General features: G+C 48.7%; 1 protein-coding gene across 1 annotated transcript in view; it reads right to left on the reverse strand.

The window, feature by feature from the left end:
• The window catches only part of Dapk2 (death associated protein kinase 2), a 119,022-nt gene extending 102,507 nt beyond the window's left edge, over window positions 1–16,515 (reverse strand). Inside the window, exons 1-2 of the mRNA XM_041679596.1 lie at window positions 16,414–16,515; window positions 10,139–10,236 (exon numbers count right to left, since the gene is read on the reverse strand). Of these exons, the coding sequence (XP_041535530.1) occupies window positions 10,139–10,230 (92 nt within the window). The 5' untranslated portion in view covers window positions 10,231–10,236; window positions 16,414–16,515. The remainder of the gene's footprint in view (window positions 1–10,138; window positions 10,237–16,413) is intronic.
• Window positions 16,516–18,946: the final 2,431 nt, after the last annotated feature.

Genomic DNA, 18,946 nt, shown 5'->3' on the forward strand with positions numbered 1-18,946 from the left:
GAATGCCACGCCACCCAGAAAAGCACACATTGATCACGGTCTCCTCTCTGCTTGCAGCCTCCCCCTAAAGTGCCAAGCATAAATGACCCTGTGCCCAGCCTACTGGAGTCCAGCAATTCAGAACTCCAGATCAGGGTACCAGAGTTAGTTGCGGTCATAGGGGTATGACAGGAAGCTATCCCAGCCATGGAAATGGATTGGACCAGGACAAGGGGACTCTCAGCAGAAACCCAGTAACCTACCAAAGGCACTGATCATTCTTCTTCCCTGCTCTCTGGAGGAACCTGAGAGTCACAGGCAGAAAGAAAATGCTAGGCAACTTGGAACCTTAAAGGGAGCGCTGGACCAGAGCCAGGGGTCAGTGGCAAACCCCAGCTCTGACTCATGGTGGCTATTTGGTTAAGTTCTCTAAGCCTCTGTTTCTCAACTACAAAAAAGGAAGAATTCACAGCATCCCAGAGAGCTGCAAGGATTAAGGCAGGCCATGGGGCCCTGTGCCTAATGCAGAATGGGGTCTAGAGATGACAGTCCCTGGTGCCCATATCTCCTTCCCTTCTTCCCGTCTCAGCCACTCTCTGAGAATAGCAGAGTTCACCTGGGCAGTTCTGAAATGAGGCTTCTATGAGTGGTGAATGCCTGGGGACCTGTATGGGCAGTGAGAGCGACAGCAGAACAGGGGACCCAGGGGCCTCTGCTCACCCCTCTTTCCCTTTCACTGGGACCTGTTTATACCCTGGTTCCTTCTCCTCCTTAGCTGTCCACTTTCAATGAGTTCTGCTGTGTAAACAGCCAGTGCTCTTGAAGGGGAACAAGAGCAGGCATATTTTTCTCAGCAAAGGGCCAAAGGGTAAATATTTGAGACACTGGGGACCAGAAGGCAAGATCCACATGATTATCTGGGTATTATATAAGATGGGAGAAAGCAAAATTTCTGTAAGTTTCTAAGTGATGTAATTCGACATATACTAAGTAATTGAGGATTTTTTTAAAAAATACTATTGGTTCCCAGATGGAAATGGGATGCAGGTAACATTTGCTTCCCTAAGGTTCTAAGTTCCCGACCATCAAATCCACTGGAAAAGTTCACTTGTAAAGCCTATGCTAGCTGGGCATGGTGGCTCATACCTTTAGTCCCAGTGCACAAGAGGCAGAGGCGGATAGATCTCTGTGAGTTCTAGACTGGCCTGATCTACATACTAAGTTCCAGGCCAGCCTGAGTTACCAAGTAAAAGACTTTGTCACACACAAATAATTAAATTTTAAAATTTAAAACAAAACAAAAATATCCTAATAATCTTCAAGACCTGTCACACAAATTTTTCATGTAAGGCTGTAGTTTTCTGTCCCCTGGACTAGACAATGTGGAATAAAGTTCTCAGGCTTGAGAAGCTATCCAAGTCCACACTGGGACTGGGCAATGTGAAGAGGCTGAAGGCTGTGGCTGTCCTGTAGGAGGCCCTGGTGCTGCAGAGCCTGGCAAGGCCTCCCACCTGCACCGCTTGTACTTTAGAGCCCTGGGTGATGTTGGGGGAGCCTGCAGGTGAGTTGATGGGGAGCCCCAGAGTCCTCACTCTGTTTTCCCCAGCAAAGGGGAGACCTGCCCTGGTTTCCTTTTAAAAACACCCCTATCTCCAGCACCCACTTTCCCAATGGCGCTCCATCTTACGCTTCCAAGCAGATCTGTCCTAGCTTGCTCAGACAAGCAGAGACAAAGAAGCAGACCCAGGACTAGCACCCTGGGCTAGCACGCATCTCTTCTACAGCCGGGAGAGGTGGGTAGCACCTCCACCGATGTCAGGAGCTCTACCCCTAGTTCTCACCAGTCTTTGTCAATGGAGTGCCTTGCTTTCATCATATGTGAAACATGGATGATTGTATGTGCCCTACCTACCTTGCTATGGCTAGAATTTCACATTATCCATGCAAGTGTAGCGAAATGAATCAGAAATACTAAGGGGAAAAAAGTAAAGAAACAAAGACAATAAAGTTTAAGGTTAAGAAGAAAGTAAACAAGATTTTAACTACTTGAAATTCCCAATGGAAAAATCTTTACATACCTTCACAAAACTCTTTAGCTATTACAAACACACACACACAAACACACACACACACACCAATGAGTGAGGGTTGGCAAAGCCACAAGGAGATGTGAAACACTGCACACTCCTTAGTGTTTCTCCTTTTAACCTTTAAGCAAATCAGACATACTCTCTTGCCTTGGTATGCCACCTCTGGGAAATAATGCCAGGAGAAGATACTGAACAAAAGAGTTCACAGACACACCCTCATTTAGCATTTAAAAAAAAACAGGAATATTTAGAACAGAATGAAGTTAACTGATCGATCTATACTTAATTTTTTAAAGGCCAGTATTAAAAATTACCAATGTCACACAAAGCAAAAAACAAATTGGGAAGTGTTCAAGAGTAAAGATGACCAGAGAGCTGTGACAATGAAATGCCACACACAATCCTGTACTGCGTCTTGTAAAGTAGGAAGAAAAACTACAAGGAGCACTAATGGGGGTGGCAGGCTGCTCAGCTGGTAGCATGCTTGCTAGCATGCACAAAGCCCTAGGTCCCATCCTCTGTACAACATAAGCCAGGCATCCTGTAATCCCACCACTTAGGAAGCAATAGAGGCAGAAAGATCAGAAAGCCAGTCATCCTCAGCTACCATAGCAAGTTCAAGGCTAGCCTGGGATATATGAGATTCTATATCAAGGGGGAAAAAAGACAAAAGCCCACTAATGGGAGAGAGTCAGGCATAGTGACATGTGCCTGTAATCCCAGCACCCAGAAGACAGAGGCAGAAGGATTGCCAGTTTGAAACCAACCTGAGTTATACAGCAAGTTCCAGGCTAGCCTCGGCTACATAATGAGAGACTATCAATAACCCTACAAAAACAAAAAAGCACAGATAGAAATGTTGACATAATTAGGATAAAAGCAACTGCTTATTGTATCAAATATCCTGGTGATGAAAGAGACTGTCAATGTCCTTAGGAAACACATGAAGTATCCTGGGGTGAGAGGCATTATGTCTGCAACTTCTCTCAAATGGCTCAAAACCAAAGATGCACAGAAATGTAGATAACCATAGACTCAGGAAAAAGAAAGAAAGAAGGCTCTCTGTGAGTTCGAGGCCAGCCTGGTCTACAAGAGCTAGTTCCAGGATAGCTAGGGCTGTTACACGGAGAAACCCTGTCTCGAAAAACCAAAAGAAAGAAAGAAAAAGAAAGAAGGCAGGGAGAGAAGGAGAAAAAGGGGGGGGGGGTAAAAATATATTAAAAGTTAGGATGTCTACGGCCAGCAAAATTGCTCAGCAAGTAAAGGTGTTTATTGCCTGGTCAGCCCTGATGAGCAGAGCTTAATCCCTGAGACCCGCATGGTGGATGGAGAGAACCAACTTCTTCACGCTGACCTCTGACCTCCACCCATGCACACATTGAGGTATAAGCACACCCTCCTCTCCCGTATGTACATGCATAAATAAATCCAAAAAGAAAAGCTTTTAAAAACTGAGATAGGAGTTGGGGAGATATCTCAGCAGTTAAAAGCACTTACTGTTCTTGCAGAAGACCAGAGCTTGATACCCAGGACAGGACCTACAACAGACAGCAAGCTCACAATGTCTGTAACTTCATTTCCAAGAGATCTGATTCCCTCTCTGTCTACACACACACACACACACACACACACACACAGAGAGAGAGAGAGAGAGAGAGAGAGAGAGAGAGAGAGAGAGAGAGAGAGAGATGAGTGTGTGAGTCTTTTAATTTTGGGGGCTATCTAGATGAAAGTTCACAGAAGCCCATTATTCTTACAATTTCTTTTCTATTTTATTTGAAAATTTAGTATATGAACTCTGTGTACACAGAAAGGTATATTTTTTTAATGAGTAAAAGATACACACACTCTATAAATGAATAGAAAACAAAGTACATAAACCCTGGGTAGATGAGGATGGCATCAATGGCCCTCAGAAGAAGCTCTTAAGTTTGTGCAATGCAAACTGGGCTCCATGAGACCCGCCCATCAGGGTGGACAATTTGCATGTATGCAGAGCTTCCCACTGACTGAAGCCAGCTCCTCCGTGCAACCACTTTGTTTGAGTGGCTTTGTGCTTTGTTTTCCTCACAATGGGTGATGAACAGGCCTTCCCTGCCCCTCGCCATGACTTCTGTCACCCAGGGCTCTCTGCAGGCAGCTCTGGTCCTTCCCAGGTCCTGACACAGTCCTCACTTTAAGATCCCGTCCCTTACCACCAGCTCTGGGACTAGATCATGAAAGGGTGCTCTCTCCTCTGAACTCCCGGTACATGATCTAATCGTGTGCTCATTTCATTTGCTTTTGAGAGTTGAGCTGGACCCAAGTTGAGCTTGAAGCTCTACGGGAAAGAACTGAGCCCCAGCTCTCCTGTGCTATGACAATACCCAATAGAAAACAGGTACCTGAGATGTCACCTAAAGCACAGGTAGGAGCTCATAAACCTACACACACACATACACCTTATAGAAGTCAGACTTATAGTCGAGGGCACAGCTATAGCCCAGAAGATTTACTTGATGCTAACACCAAGCACATCTATTCTACGCTAGGTCCAGGAAGCTCAGACCCACAACATGGGTGACAAGAAGCTACTGCACTCTATTGTGCCATTTCACATCTAGCTGGCTCACAATGACCTCCAACCTTCAGAAGGGCTGACCCTGAACCATAGGCCAAGAGCTCCAAAAGACCCCTGGCACAGGCAAGCCCATAGTCTACTATAGTGATGTCAGGACCAGAGACAGATGGAAATATGTCACGCTCCCCCTCGGTATCCAGGAGCTGCTGCTGGCTCCCTTCACCCACCTGTCCTGCTTTTGATCACTTTTCCATCCTAAGTCGGGCCATAGTTGTGTGGCTAAAAGACTCACACGTTTAAAACAAGCACCACGAAAGCTGCAAAATAAGACTCCCACCAAGGGAACCTATGGCCTGGTGGGCTTCTCGCTCCTGCCTTACACAGTGGGGGGATACATTTGCTCTGCCATTTGGCCCTTCTTGGGCCTCAGCAAATCACAACCTTTACCCCCACCACCCTGAGCCCTGGCCTCCACTAGAATAGATGACCTCTAAGAACATCCCTGACCAATTCTGATTAAAGTATGGAATCGGGGAGCTGGAGACAGAACTCGGCAGTTTGGAACTCCTTTTATCTCTTGCAGAGGTCCCAGGTTCCGTTCCCAACACCCACACGGTAGCTCACAACCATCCATAACTCCAGTTACAGGGGGAAATGACCCCCTCTTCTGACCTCCAAGGGTACCAGGCACAGCATGGCGCACATAGATACACACAGGTGTACACTCATACACATAAATAAAACACATAAATCTAAAGAGAACATGAGCTTTCCAATGTGACAGTCCTAGAACAGAGTCCTGGCTAGCCTCAGACGATGTGACCAGGAACATATGACTTCGCGTCTCTTGTTCTCCTCACTGTTAAGTGAGAATGTTGAGTCCACGTCCACTTGCATTGTCCTGCAAGGACGGGGTGGACTTTGAGCAGGCTGACAAGGACAGGAGATCCCTGACATGCAGCCAGTCACATTCTCAGAGGCAGGAAATACCAGTCAAAAAGTGGCAGAGCTGAATGGGGGGCAGGGCTCTGCCTAGGGAGAGTCCCTGGTTCTCAGGCCTGACTTTCTCTGAGGCTTGCTGCGTCCCACAGTTCTGTTCCCTGTGGTAGTTACTCAACGCTGTGGAGGCTGAGCTTCTTCATCTGCAGGATGGGGATAGTATCTGCATCACGTGGTGGCGTAAGAGGTAAATACAGGGGCTGCCAAAATGGCTCAGGGGATAAAGCAACCTGCTGCCTTGGCTGATGACCTAAGTTCAAACTCCAGGACCCACAAAATGGAAGGAGAAAACCAACTCCAGCTGACCGCGTATGTATGTATGCATACACAGAAAAAAATGTAAGCAAATAATTAAAAGAATTACATACAATGGGGCTGGAGAGGAGGCTTCAGGTTACAAGCCAGCACTACTGTTGCAAAGGACCTGAGTTCAGTACCCATCACTCATGTTGATCAGCTCACAACCTCTTGTAACTCCAGCTCTCAGCATCTGGTCTCCAGCGCAGCCACACTCATGTACACACACACAAAATTAATAGGTCATTTTTTTTTTAAGCCAAAGAATTAGTGGCGAGTGCCCTGTGGAGGGAATTGCTTCTGTGTTCTGTATTCCACTCTACCTGAGTTCCAGGCTTCTGAGAGCAAGGGTGTGACGGAGGCTGGCCACGTCGTGTTTGTCGTGTTTAACTCAAAGCAGCTTCCAGATAGCCTTGTGTTTAATTACAGGTGTCTGTGGGTGCTGAGAACTTATCAGGTGTAGAAGGACGGGGGGGGGGGGGGGGTAGGGTGGGTGAACAGAGCAGGGCAGAGACCAGAGGATAAAAGCTGAAGTACACAGAAGCCCAGGTGATGGGTGCAGGACCTCAATCCCACAGGGAAACACTTTAGTGTAATATGAAGTTGGATGTTATAGATGTGGGGGTGCAGGATAAAAGCTAGCTGATTCTTCAGGAAGAGTATGGGATGGAGGTGGGTGGGTCACAGTAGGCTGTTGGGGAGACAGCAACTGAATTGGATCTTAAAGAAAAAGTAGCCAGGTGTGGTGGCACCTTTAATCCCAGCACTCCAGAGGCAGAGGCAGTCAGATCTCTGTGGCCTTTGGGAGACCAGCCTGATCTACAAACCATGTTCCAGAACAGTTAGGGCTCTTACACATAGAAACCCTGTCTCAGGAAAAAGAAAAAAAAGCATATATATATATATATATATATATATATATATATATATATATATATTTTCATGTATGTGGGTGTTTTGTCTGCATGTATGTCTGTGGACCAAATGCAAACCTGGTGCTATGGAAACCAGAAGAGGATATCAAATCCCCTGGAACTGAAGTTACAGACAGTTGTGAGCTGCCATGTGGGTTCTAGGCATTGAACTCAGCTCTTCTGGAAGAGTAGCCAGTGATTTTAACTTCTGAGCCATCTCTCCAGCCCCCTAAAAGTGTAATTATTAAGAGTGAGGGAACCAGTAAGGGCAAGAACAGGTCACAGAAGTTTGGGGGACCTCTGGCCTTAGCTCCAGTGTGGTCCGATGCCTGAGATAAGAAACAAGATGTGGACCTGACATCAAAGAGCCCAGCACAAACAAAGGGGAGATAGGCCTAATCTCATGCCTGGCCTCTCCCTGAGCTGCCGGCCTCTCTGCCTTCTGGGCCTCCTTAGCACTTGGAGGAATGCGAACCCCACGCACAAGTGGACACAAAGGAGGAGGGGTGTGAACAAGTGTGAGAAACACCCTTGGCAAGATGAGAGGAGAGACTCAGAAATAAAAATAGCTCATGATTTAATGCGGATTTTTTTTTCTGAGACAGGGTCTTACCAGGTAACTGACCAACAGGCTTCCAACACACAGAGATCCTGCCGCTGCCCCCCATGCACCGAGACTGGGGTGTGCATCATACACCTTGCTCTTAGTTTTCAGACACAGGGGACTTACTATGTTGCTAACATTGGCCTCAAACACCTAGTCTCAAAGGGAAATAGAAAAAGGAAAAAAAAATAACCACCGTACTGATAGTCTCTCCCATTCCCTGGAGGCATTCAGATAAAGGAAGATGATTTGTTGTTTGTGGATCTTACCAGTTCATCCCAGCACACACCACTCTGTGACCTTGGACGAGCCACCCATCCTAGCCTCCCCTATAAAACAATGGGTTAAACGGAATTCTCTTTAGGAGGCCTGCCTCAGTCCCTTGCTCTGCCCCACTGGTAGATACAAAGGCTGGGAGAGGTCGGACGATAGAAGCTAGCATTTCTCTAAACACTAGGGACAGCAGACCACCTCCAGCACCGTGAGCAGGCTGGAGCCAAAGCTGTGTGTACCGACAATGATCTGTCCTCAGCACTGGGGCCAGAGCCCTGGAGCGGCCTTTCTCACCGGCCTCTTTTAAATACGTCTCCCATTACTTTCCCTTGGAGCACTCTGTCCTCTCCCTTCGTATGTGACCTGACCATGACTCATCCTCTGTAATCCACTTGCTGAGTGCCTCTCTACATCTATAAATCACAGGCTGCAAGGAGACAGCACACGTGATAATTTACTTCCCACTGCATTAGGCAAGGCCAGGCACACAGTAGGTCCTCAGTGTGTTATATGCAGAGAATCATGGGGAGAGAATAGGATTAACCTTTTTAACAAGCAGAGTGGTTGCGGGCTAAGCATGTACTTAGTAGCCAAAGCACCCTGGGCTGGGTCCTCCAGCACCTCCCACCCCCAAAGTAACTGTGTGGTCACCTGAAGGCAGTACAAATTCCAACCCATTCTATAACTCCCTACAGGACCCATCTCCACCTTGAACCTTAGTTCCAACTGCTAAACAGGGATCCTGGAAGGAAAGCCTTTTCATGGCCTTCTAGCTCACCTGAGCTCCAGCCAAGCCTTAGCGTGTCTGAGCACAGGTCCCAAGTCTCTGATGACTCTCATCAACCTTTTGTCTAGCCAGCACTTTGGGGAGGGAGGATGCCAGGCTGAGCGCGTGCAGCCTTTACACTTGCAGCAAGGGAGGGGCTGCAAACACGATTGTCTCCCAGTTCTTACAGCTCAGGTCCAAAGTGGCGGAGGGGCAAGGCAAGGAGGGGATGGCACAAACATTCTCCAGGAACAAACTCTGCATTCTTCCCCAGGACCCTCGCCCAGCCAACTTCTCAGTTTCTCTGCCCCTCGGGCACGAGTCCAGTCCCACCAAGGCCTTGTTATCAAGCACGTCTCTAGCCAGGCTGGAGTTCGAGGAGGTACATCATTGTACACAATGCTCATCATTGTACCCATGGCACAGAACACAGGCTAAGGCAAGGATACCAACTCAAAGAGCTCAGCCAGGAGGTGCTGTTTCCCAGGTCGGGGGTGGGGGTCGAAGTGCAAAGGGGCCTGCAGCAAAGAGACCCTGGTTTTCCATCCAGAACCCCTTTTCTAGGCCCAAGATTAGTAACAGAAGGCTGAGGAGTCCTTGAAGTCCGCGGACCAGTCTGCAAGGTCAGCCACCCCCTGACCTGTGCCCCACCCCCTCCCTGCTACCTCCCTTCCTGGAAGAAGGCTCCCTGGCTTTGTTCTGTTTGCCTTTAAAACAAAGGATATAAGAATTTGTGCTAATTCGACAGTTTTAAAGAAGGAGAAAGGCTTCCTGTTTTACCTGTCTGGTTCCGCCGGCACCCTGCTCTGCTGGGTGTGTGAGGGGCTGGAACACTTTTGAGCGGACAAGCGCCTTGCTCACAGGAGGGAGCCGGACAAGTGTGCAGGGACAAACTAGGCAGCTCAGAACCTTAGCTTTGTTGCTCGCTGCCCTCAGCAACTTTGAGAAATTCACTTCAGCCCTGCCCCACAGTCTACCTGTGTCAGGAACAAAGGGGACTGCCATTCCCTGCGTGGTCTGAGACCAGGGCTTTGGGACTGGTGTCTTATAGCCACTAAACATCAGCCATTTTTAAAAATGGGAAGTTTCGGGGGGAGGTCTCCAGAAAATCTCATTTCTCCCTTCACAAAATAGTGACTTTGAAATGAGAAGAACGTTTAGTTAAGCCCTACTCTCGGCTGAGGCAACAACTCAGATCCCGGAACCTTCCTGCCGAGGCTGGCAAGGCTGTTACTCAATACAAATCCCTTTTCAGGAGGATTACTTCACCTCCCATTCAGGCTCCAGTTTAAAAAAGAAAATCCTGGGGAACCATGGAGAACCCCAACGGGACATCAGGAACAAAAACCAACAGGTCAGATGTCCAGCCGACCTGGAGAGAGGGCTTTATGGGGGGAAAGAGGACAGATTTCATGAGGTTGTCCCATAGCTGTCAGACTATACAGAACACACAGACCCCGGCTGTGCAGCTCTTCTGACGTCCGTTATAGAGAGTGACAGATCTGCAGTGTCACCCAAGAGGATGGATAAACCCCGGGCTTGTTTGGGAAGCTCCCCAACAGCCCTGTGACAAACCAGCTTTATAACCCCAACCAGGCAACAGAAAAGTGAGTCGGCCCATGGGACACCCCTCCACCTCTCAACGCAATCTCTTACCTCCCCAGCTCCTCTCCAATGTCATAAAAATCCTCCACCTTCTGCTGCTTGAACGTCTCCATGTTTGGGCTCCTCATCGAGGCCTGGACCATACAATCCTGAAATGGAAAGAAACCTAAGCTTAGGACGGCCATGCAAATTAGCACAAGCCAAAGAGTCTGGGTCTGAAAAGCAACCAACTGCAGGGAGAAAAGAAGTTCAGTCACCCACAGCCTTGTTCTCTAAGGATGGGTCTGTGTGAGCGGCCCACCTGTGGTGATGATGTCAAATGTCCTGGCTACTTTCATGTCAATGGCACAAGCTAGAGTCATCTGAAAGGAGGGCATCTCAATTGAGAAAATGCCTCACTAAGATCCGGATGTAGGACATTTTTCTTAATTAGTGATTGATAGGGGACGGCCCAGCCCATTGCGTGTGTTTCCATCCTGGACTGGTGGTCCTGGGTTCTATAAGAAAGCAGGCTGAGCAAGCCATGATGGGCAAGCCAGTAAGCAGCACCCGTTCATGGCCTCTGCATCAGCTCCTGCCTCCAGGTTCCCGCCATATTTGAGCTCCCGCCCTGATTTTCTTCAGTGATGTGGAAGTGTCCGCCAAATAAACCCTTCCCTCCCCAAGTTGCTTTGGTCATGGTATTCCATCACAGCAGTAGTGATGCTAAGACATAGATTTCATTCCTCTCTTAAAGTTCACTTTATTTTTATGTATGTGGATGTGTCTATATGTGGATATGTGCACACAAGTGCAGGTGCCAAGCGGGCCAGGAGAGGGCATCAGATGCCCTGAAGCTGGACTGACAGGCAGCTGTGAGCCCCTCCATGTGTTCTGGGAACTCAGGTCCTCTGGAAGAGCAGGAGCAAGAACTCTTAGTTACCAGCAGGAGAGGAAGCAGGATGGGAAAAACAGAGTAAAGTTAACCAAGCCATATAAATGAACATAGATTTAAAAATATGGGTTAATTTAAGTTATAAGAACTAGTTAAATACAAGCCTAAACTAAGGCCAAGCTTTAATAATAATAAATCTCCATGTCATCTTTTGTGAGATGGCAGCCCAAAGAAAAATCCGTTTACACATGTGATATTCAAATAAGCATGCAGGCAGAACACCTTCATACATAAAATAATACTTTTAAAAGCTAAAATATAGGGCTGCAGAATATTTGCCCAGTATGTAAGACCCAGTTTTACCTGGCAAATAATTATTTACGTGACCAGACATACAGCTTTCCCATCTGTAAAATGGGACCAATACCGTAAAAATCAATTTCGAGTCATGAAATTGTTTCGTGAGCGATTAAGTACTGTGGAAAGACAAGGGATTTATTATGACTTCAGCTCCCTTGGGGGCTGTGCCATCTGACAGCGAGTCTGAACGGATTGGTAAGTGCTCACTCATCACCTCACAGGGAACATAGGTGGGGACGGTATGACAAATTAAAACAGTACCAGGAGCCAGGAGCCTGAGGTGCTGGTTCCAGTACTACCCGCATCTAGCTCTGTGACCTCATCACTTGGCAGAGGAACCCAGTTTCTTCATCTGTGGCACATAGCTACCTCCGCCTGCGCGGGACACCTCAGCAAAAGACACAGAGCTGTTCGAGCCCCAGGGAGCCCTCACTGTAGGGCTTGTATCTTCCCTTGCAATCCCCTTACCCAAAGAGTTCACCTGAAGACAGCACCCTTTTGTGAGATATGACCAGCTGCCTATGGAATCACTCAAGGGTCCTTAGCAAAGGTATCACAGCCCATTTTGGCCAGCACGGGCAGCTCTTCTCCTGCCTGCCAATCAAATGCCAACTATACTCAGGCTGTGACCCTGAGAGCCTGTGCTTTCCAGGTTGAGTAGAAGGACCATCACATAGGACAGGTCTCACCAACATCAAGAAATTGGGGCATGTTGTTCTCACAAACCAGAGCCCCATTACCAAAGTGTCCCATCCTTCATTCATTCTGCCAAAGCACACAGACCCCTCAGACCCCCAGACAGAGCCGGCCTGTCTCTCAGATCTCACTTTCAGGACCACCTTCCTGTGGACACCCATGACCCTTCATGCCCACTGTGCAGCTGGGGCGGGCCTGAGTGTGCACAGACACTAAAAAGACCACTATCCCTGTCACCCACAGCAGGCTGGCTTCCTTTCTCATCCTCAGCCCCCCATCTGTAAATGGAGACACCCCTATGAAGCCTAGCATCTGCTTCACATACCAGTGTAGGGATGTAAGATACCATGCAGAGGAGGATGGTTTTATTGTCACGACTTGTCCCAGGCCACTGTGTTCCTGTTGTCTATGGCATGAAGTCAATCAGTTCAACTCCCTTCTCAGGAAGAGGTTTTGGGGTCCTCTTAGCAAGTTTGACTCAACCGGAATCAGAAACTGAACCTGTCTTTATTCTCACTACCCCTGCAAGACGCCCGAAACCAGTATTCCTTCCAAATAAACCATTTATCCAGCTCTCAGGGGAGAGCACCAAGCTCCCCCCATCAAAATCCTCTCGGCAGGAACATGAAGAGTGGTCCCAGCAGCTATGAGCTTCCCTTTGGTGAGAGGCCAGCTCCATCTGCCATCAGGAACCGAGGTAGATTCCGAGAAGCCCCGATTTCCCCCAGAAAAATGAGCCAGGGTGAAGTGGAGGGCAAGCGAACTCAGACACAGGTCACTGCCCTATTCCACATACCCTGAGTTACAGTCACAGTGGACTTTTCCTGTCCTCGTGGGTTCACCCTGCCATGCCACACCGCTAAGAAGGCTCTTTCCATGGGAGCCCACCTGAGAGCTGCTCCGTTCCCTCAGGGTCTAGTCACCTTCTCTGCAAGGCTGCATGGCTCTGTTCTTCCCTTCTTCACATTCTAGAAAAGTCCTCCTAATAGGATTAGGTTAGAATTTTCTCTTTCGAGACCATAATCTATGCCTGTCCTCAAAAAGAAAAGCAAAGGGATTGGAGACATGTCTCAGTGGTTAAGAGCCCCGACTGCTCTTGCAGAGGACCTGGGTTCAAGTCCCAGCACTCACATGGTGGCTCACAACGATCTGTAACTGCACTTTGAGGCAGAGCTGGCATCCTCTTCTGGCTTCTGTGGGCACCAGACACAAATGTGGTGCACAGACACACATGCAGGCAAAGCACTCATACACGTGAACTTTGGGAAAGAGACAAAACCTATACTCTGACGTGGCAAATCCCAGCTCTGCTGCTCACAGCTACATTGCCCTTCACTGAACACAAGATAGCCCTTCTGAGCTTCAAATTAACTTCCATGGAAAACAGGCCTAGTCAACAACCCTGATGCTGTTGAGTGTGCGGAACACCCAGACACTGCCAGGGGAGAGACACACTGGGAAAAATCACTCTGAGTCCCGTGGAAACATTTCTGTGAACGTACTGTAGGAAACCTGCATGGCTGATTTCTAGAATGGCCCATTTAGCAACAAGTAAACTTCTAATAACAACTAAAAACTGGAACCATCTAGAAAACAATGGGTAGACCCACTGAATATACATACATAATGGAGTCACTATACAACCGTGCCAATTAGGGAAGTGCCGCTAAGTGCTGTGACGTGGGCAAATCTCACAAGTGTGAAGAACAAAAGAAACCAGATCCCAAGAAAAGATTATATACTGTCTGATTCAACTTGGAGACAGCTTCTCCACAGAGCTGAGGATATGCCTCAGTTATCAGGGTATGTATGTAGCATGTACAAAGCTCTGGCTTCCATCCCGGCACTAAATGCACTGGATACGGCTGGCACACACCTGTAATCCCAGCACTCAGGAGGTATCCTGAAGTTTCAGGCCAGTGTGGGCTCTAAGGTAAGATCCTATCGCCAAAAAGAAAAAGAAATGGAAAAATAAAAGTGCTGGGATATAGTTCAATTGGTCGAGTGCCTGCCTAGTGCACAAAGCAGCTATAGCTTCGATCCTCAGCACTCCATAAACCAGGCATGGTGGCTCATACTTAAAATCTCTGCACTACAGAGGTCGAGGTTCAAGGTCAACCTCAGCTACATGATGAGTTCAAGGCCAGCCTTGGCTATATGAGATCCTGAGGGGGGAACATATATTACTATCTATTTATTAAACTTATTTTTAAGATGTTATCTGTATGTGTACAGTTGCTTTGCTTACATGTATGTGTGCAGTGCCCAAAGAGGCCAGAAAGGGGCATCAGACCCTCTGAACTGAAGTTAAAGATGATTGTAAACCATCCTGTGGGTGCTGGTAACCGAACCCAGGTCCTCTGGGAAAGCAGCCAGTGCGCTTAGCCACTGAGCCATCTCTCCAGGCTCCTCATAAATATCTACTTTACAAGTGAGATGATACATGTGGAACGCTCTTGGAGCCCCAAAAGGGCAAAGGATGTAACAGTCTCACCTCTGTCCCTTTGCAGCGGCTACCGTAGGCACGTTCTCTATAAATGGTTGATTTGCTGTTAGTGCCCAGCCTCCTTTCTCGAGACCCCAGCTCAGACACCTAGTGGCGCTGTCATTCTTTCCTAACACCTCCACAGATCAGTCTGCATCTTACTTACGTTGGTAAACTGTCAGCGTCATGTACAGCGACTCCAAGGTAGAATTATCACCAAGTTTGAAAGGCTGAAACCACATATCAGAGGCAAGAGATGCGACTATAATTTTTTGATCAGAGACTCGGGCTACCAGCTCCAGACAGTTCAAAGATGATACCCATCTGGGTGTTCACTTTCTCCCAAGGAATCCTGGGAATTCACCTTCTTGTCCATGGCCCTAACACCAAGCAACAGTCTAGGAGGTAACACAGACTTCTTAGGACTCCACAGAAAGGAATCTCACAAATACCTTTCCAGTTTAATCTCCTCTTCAGAAGTCACGGGGTGAGGAAGTGGGCCAGCGCACTCCCACACCTTGCTGTGGACTGGGGTTTGGGGTAAAAACTCACCTCAAAACAAAAGTCTGAACCCACTGGGGTCTGGTCTCACTCACTTGTTTGACAACAGGAGGACTCTGAGGTCCAGACAGGGGAAGGGACTTACCCACCATCACACACCTACGCCATCAAGTTTCCCAGGGCTTCTCTTGAGAGCCACCCAACTCCTTCAAGGGTGGTTCATGATTGGAAAGTCTGTGGCCTTCTGGTGGACAGCTTCAAGAAGGGAGCAGATGCCCAGGTCTGAAACACCACCCCAATATTTGCTGTCTTCCCTCATTCTATGAAACCTCACTCTGATGTTAACTCTCTGAGCGTCTCACCCTCCCTCACCCAAATCCAGTAAGGGAAACCAGGCTATGACACGGGCAGGCAGTGGTTTGAAACACCACACACACCTATGAAGAATCCTCAAACTCAGGCTCTGGGGAAGCTGCCAGCAGAAGGGAGGGGAACTGAGCATCACAGAACCCCTTTGGACAATCCCTGATAAGGAAGCTTAGGGCTCAAAGAAGGTCGGAGAAGCTGCCTCCCTGAGTTGACATGAGAAAAACTCCATGTTTTGATGAAGGTTCAGCTTCTCTGGGCAGCTGGATTATTTGCTTCCCCCCCACCACCACCACCACCATCTGACAGGATGGAAGGCTCTAGAGAGGTGGTCAGGGTCAGTTGGCTTTTATTCCTGTTAGCAAGAAGCTTGCCCCTGGGGTAGCAGATAACCCACCCATTCCTGACCCTCCTCAAGCCTCCCAGGAAGCTACTGGGCTATCAATGCCATCACTTTAGATGCCAAAAACTTAACAGAGGCTAGGTAGGGAGGAAAACAGGTCTTTAAGCTTAACTCTGAAGCAGTTAAGGTGCCAGGGTCTCTTTGTCAACAAAAATTCCCCTAGGATGCTAACGTACTTGGGAACCAATGTCAGAAACCAAAAGAGCGCCCAGCTGCCTTCAGATTCAAGAGGATAGGGCGCCAGGGAGTGTCCCTCCACCTGCCCACAACTCATTAGGCCACACTGGAGGTTCATTTCACAGGAAGTGACCTCCTGGGCCGAGGTGGGTGGAGGAGGTGTGAGCCCCCACAGAGACTGGGCTTGTCTCCCTCCTACAGAAACTGGTCCCCTTTGAGGGGAGCCTTTCTTGATGTAGCGCCCTTTCCCTTCTACACAGATGTCAGACACTGTCCGTCTCCCTACCGCGTCTCCAGGATCAGAGTGTCAAGCAGAGGAGGCACCCCGAGGTAAGCAGCGTGCAGACTGGCCTCCGGGTGCTGCCACAACGCACAAACCGCAGAAGGGCCATATCCTAGACAGGCAATGACCCGCCACCCCAGCCCCGGCTGCCGTCGAGTCCCGCGTCCCGGGCGCTACTCACGGCGAGAGGCTGCGCTGCCTGTGTGGCGGGCAGGACGGGTACCGGGACACGGCGGGGTGCGCGGCGCTCGCTCTGCTCAGCTCTGCCTCCTGCGCCCGGCGTCCTCCCACAGAGCCTCCGGGGAGTCGAGGGGGCGGAGCGGCCAGCCCCGTCCCAGGCGCCGGCTGGAGGCGCGCCCGGACACTCGGCCCGGGGCTCGGGGCGCCCCCTGCTGGAACCCCCGAGGGACCGCCCCGAGGTGAGGTTCGACCGCTCAAGCGACCAGCAGGTTCCCTCCCTGCATCCTTTCCCGCCCTCCCGGTAACCCACATGCTGGGTGAAATCAATGAGTTCCATGACTATACAGCCCGGTCCAACTCCCCAGAAAATAGTATTTCTCTGCCCTTCCTCACCCACCTACGCACACCCTGAGGATGTCCCCCTACCCAACTTCCAACAGTCCAGTATCCTTGGACTGCACGGATTCTAGAGGGACCTCTCCTCCTTTGTCTCATACAAGAAAGGCAGGAAACTCACGTCCCCCACTCACCCCCTTGCCCTGCTTGGGGTCTGCCCGCGTTTGCCCTTCCCACGCCAGCCTGGGCACCAGTCCCTGTATCACCATCAAGCCTCTCTTAATGAAGGACTTGGGAATGAATTCTTCCTCTCTTCCTTCTGCCAGAAAATATCAAAGGAGAAGAGAGATCGTGTGGTAGCGCTGGTGGGTGGAAACAAAACTGAAGCCAAGTTCAGTGGTCTCAATTTAAGACCAGAGAGGCCCATCAAGGAGGGAAATAAGGAATGTTGCCTAGAGCGCCCAGCCCTAAATCACTGAGCCAGTTAATGCTGTGAGTTTGGCTGGATGTCCAGTCCCTTAGGAGATAAACTTCTGGGCATGCCTATAGGAATTCCTAGATTGAGTTATCTGAGCTTTGGGGAAGCCCACTTTAGATGTGGATAGCAATATTCCATGGGCTAGGGTCCAGGACTTCAAAAAGGGGAGGGGAGGAGAGAAACAGAGGACAGTGAGTGCTATCCTACTCTGGTCATTGCTCCAGTGTCTGGGACAGCCTCGGGGAAGATCCCAGATCTTCATGTATGACCTTTTAGGTTTGTGAAGGTTCTAGGGTTCTCCTCAGTTAGCTGAGTACCAGCATTCAGCTTCCCGTGCTCGCTCTCTGCTCTCTCTCTCCCTCCCTCCTTGCTCTCTCTCTCCCTCCCTCCCTCCTGATATGAAGTACAAGGTAACCACTGCCTCACACTCCTGCTGCCCTGATGGACTACACCCTAGAACTGTGAGCCAAAATAACCCCTCTCTTGATGACTCACACCCCCCTACCCCTTGCGTATCTTCTCACAGTAACAAGCAAAGTAACACAGTTACCCATAGGGATCCTTCTGAGAGCTGAGGATGTTAGGTTCTGAGTCATGGGCATGATCCAAAGTCCCGGTTCGCCATTCTTTGTGAGGTCACCAGAAAGTGGAAACAATTTTTTTAAATAGATGGTTGTGAATCACCATGTGGTTGCTGGGAATTGAACTCAGGACTTCTGGAAGAGCAGTCAGTGCTTTTCACCTCCGAGACATCTTTCCAACCCTGGCATGAATTCTTTTAGTGGCTTCCAGCATGGTCATGAGTAACTGGAGAATGGAAACAGGTAAACTGCACCTGAGGAGCACACTGTCCCTCAGCCTTTTCAATCCCGGGACACCGACAGTTGGCCCCACCCAACTCCGCCTCAGGGCAGATCCCAGACCTTCACATTTGACCAGACAGGCTTGCAACTTCCGGGGTTTTGGGGGCTTCTGCCGTCAGTGGGCAGAGAGAAGGACATGCCCTGGTGGTGAGATGTCACCACACTAGGGAGGCCCCTCATCCTCCAACCAGCTCCAAAACCTCCCTTCCTGTGCTTGCTTCTGTTGCTGTGTAACAAACCGTCCTAGCCTTGCTGACACAAACCAAGTCTCTCATGCTCCTGCACTCCTGGGGTCCACCCTCTAAACGTCACTCATGTGTGAACCCTGCCACTCTTAGTTCTTTCTTGCCATTTCCTTATGACTAATATCCACTTTCAACCAGAGCAAAAACAATGTTTTGTCCATCTTGAACTAGCAAATTGCATGCTATCCAAACCTAGTAAAAGCATGTCACGTTGAACACACAGCTGTCTCATTCTCTCTCGCTCCCTGCAGTAGTGACTTTTTGGAAACAAAACATGGCAAAAGCAACTTAAGAAAGGAGAATGTTGTGGGATATTATTTTAAGATGTATTACAGCCCAAGTAGATTATTGAATCTACTTTTAAACCAAAAAAGGAACTACTAGTTTAAAATATGTAATTTTGATACAGATTTTTTATATTGATACAAATTTCGGGTTATTTTGGTTAGAACATACTATGCATACATTTCTATTCTTGTTCAAGCTATCGTACAGCTCATCTAACAATGTAATACAAATTCCTAGTCCTTGAAAGTTATTATTACCAGCTATTTAGGATAATAAAGAAATGCAGGTTAGTAGTTAGTCACCTATTACAATTGAACTTGTAGT

Source organism: Microtus oregoni, unplaced genomic scaffold (genome assembly GCF_018167655.1).
Source record: "Microtus oregoni isolate MIOR12 unplaced genomic scaffold, Mior012 000032F_ref0000030, whole genome shotgun sequence".
NCBI classification, from domain to species: Eukaryota; Metazoa; Chordata; class Mammalia; order Rodentia; family Cricetidae; genus Microtus; species Microtus oregoni.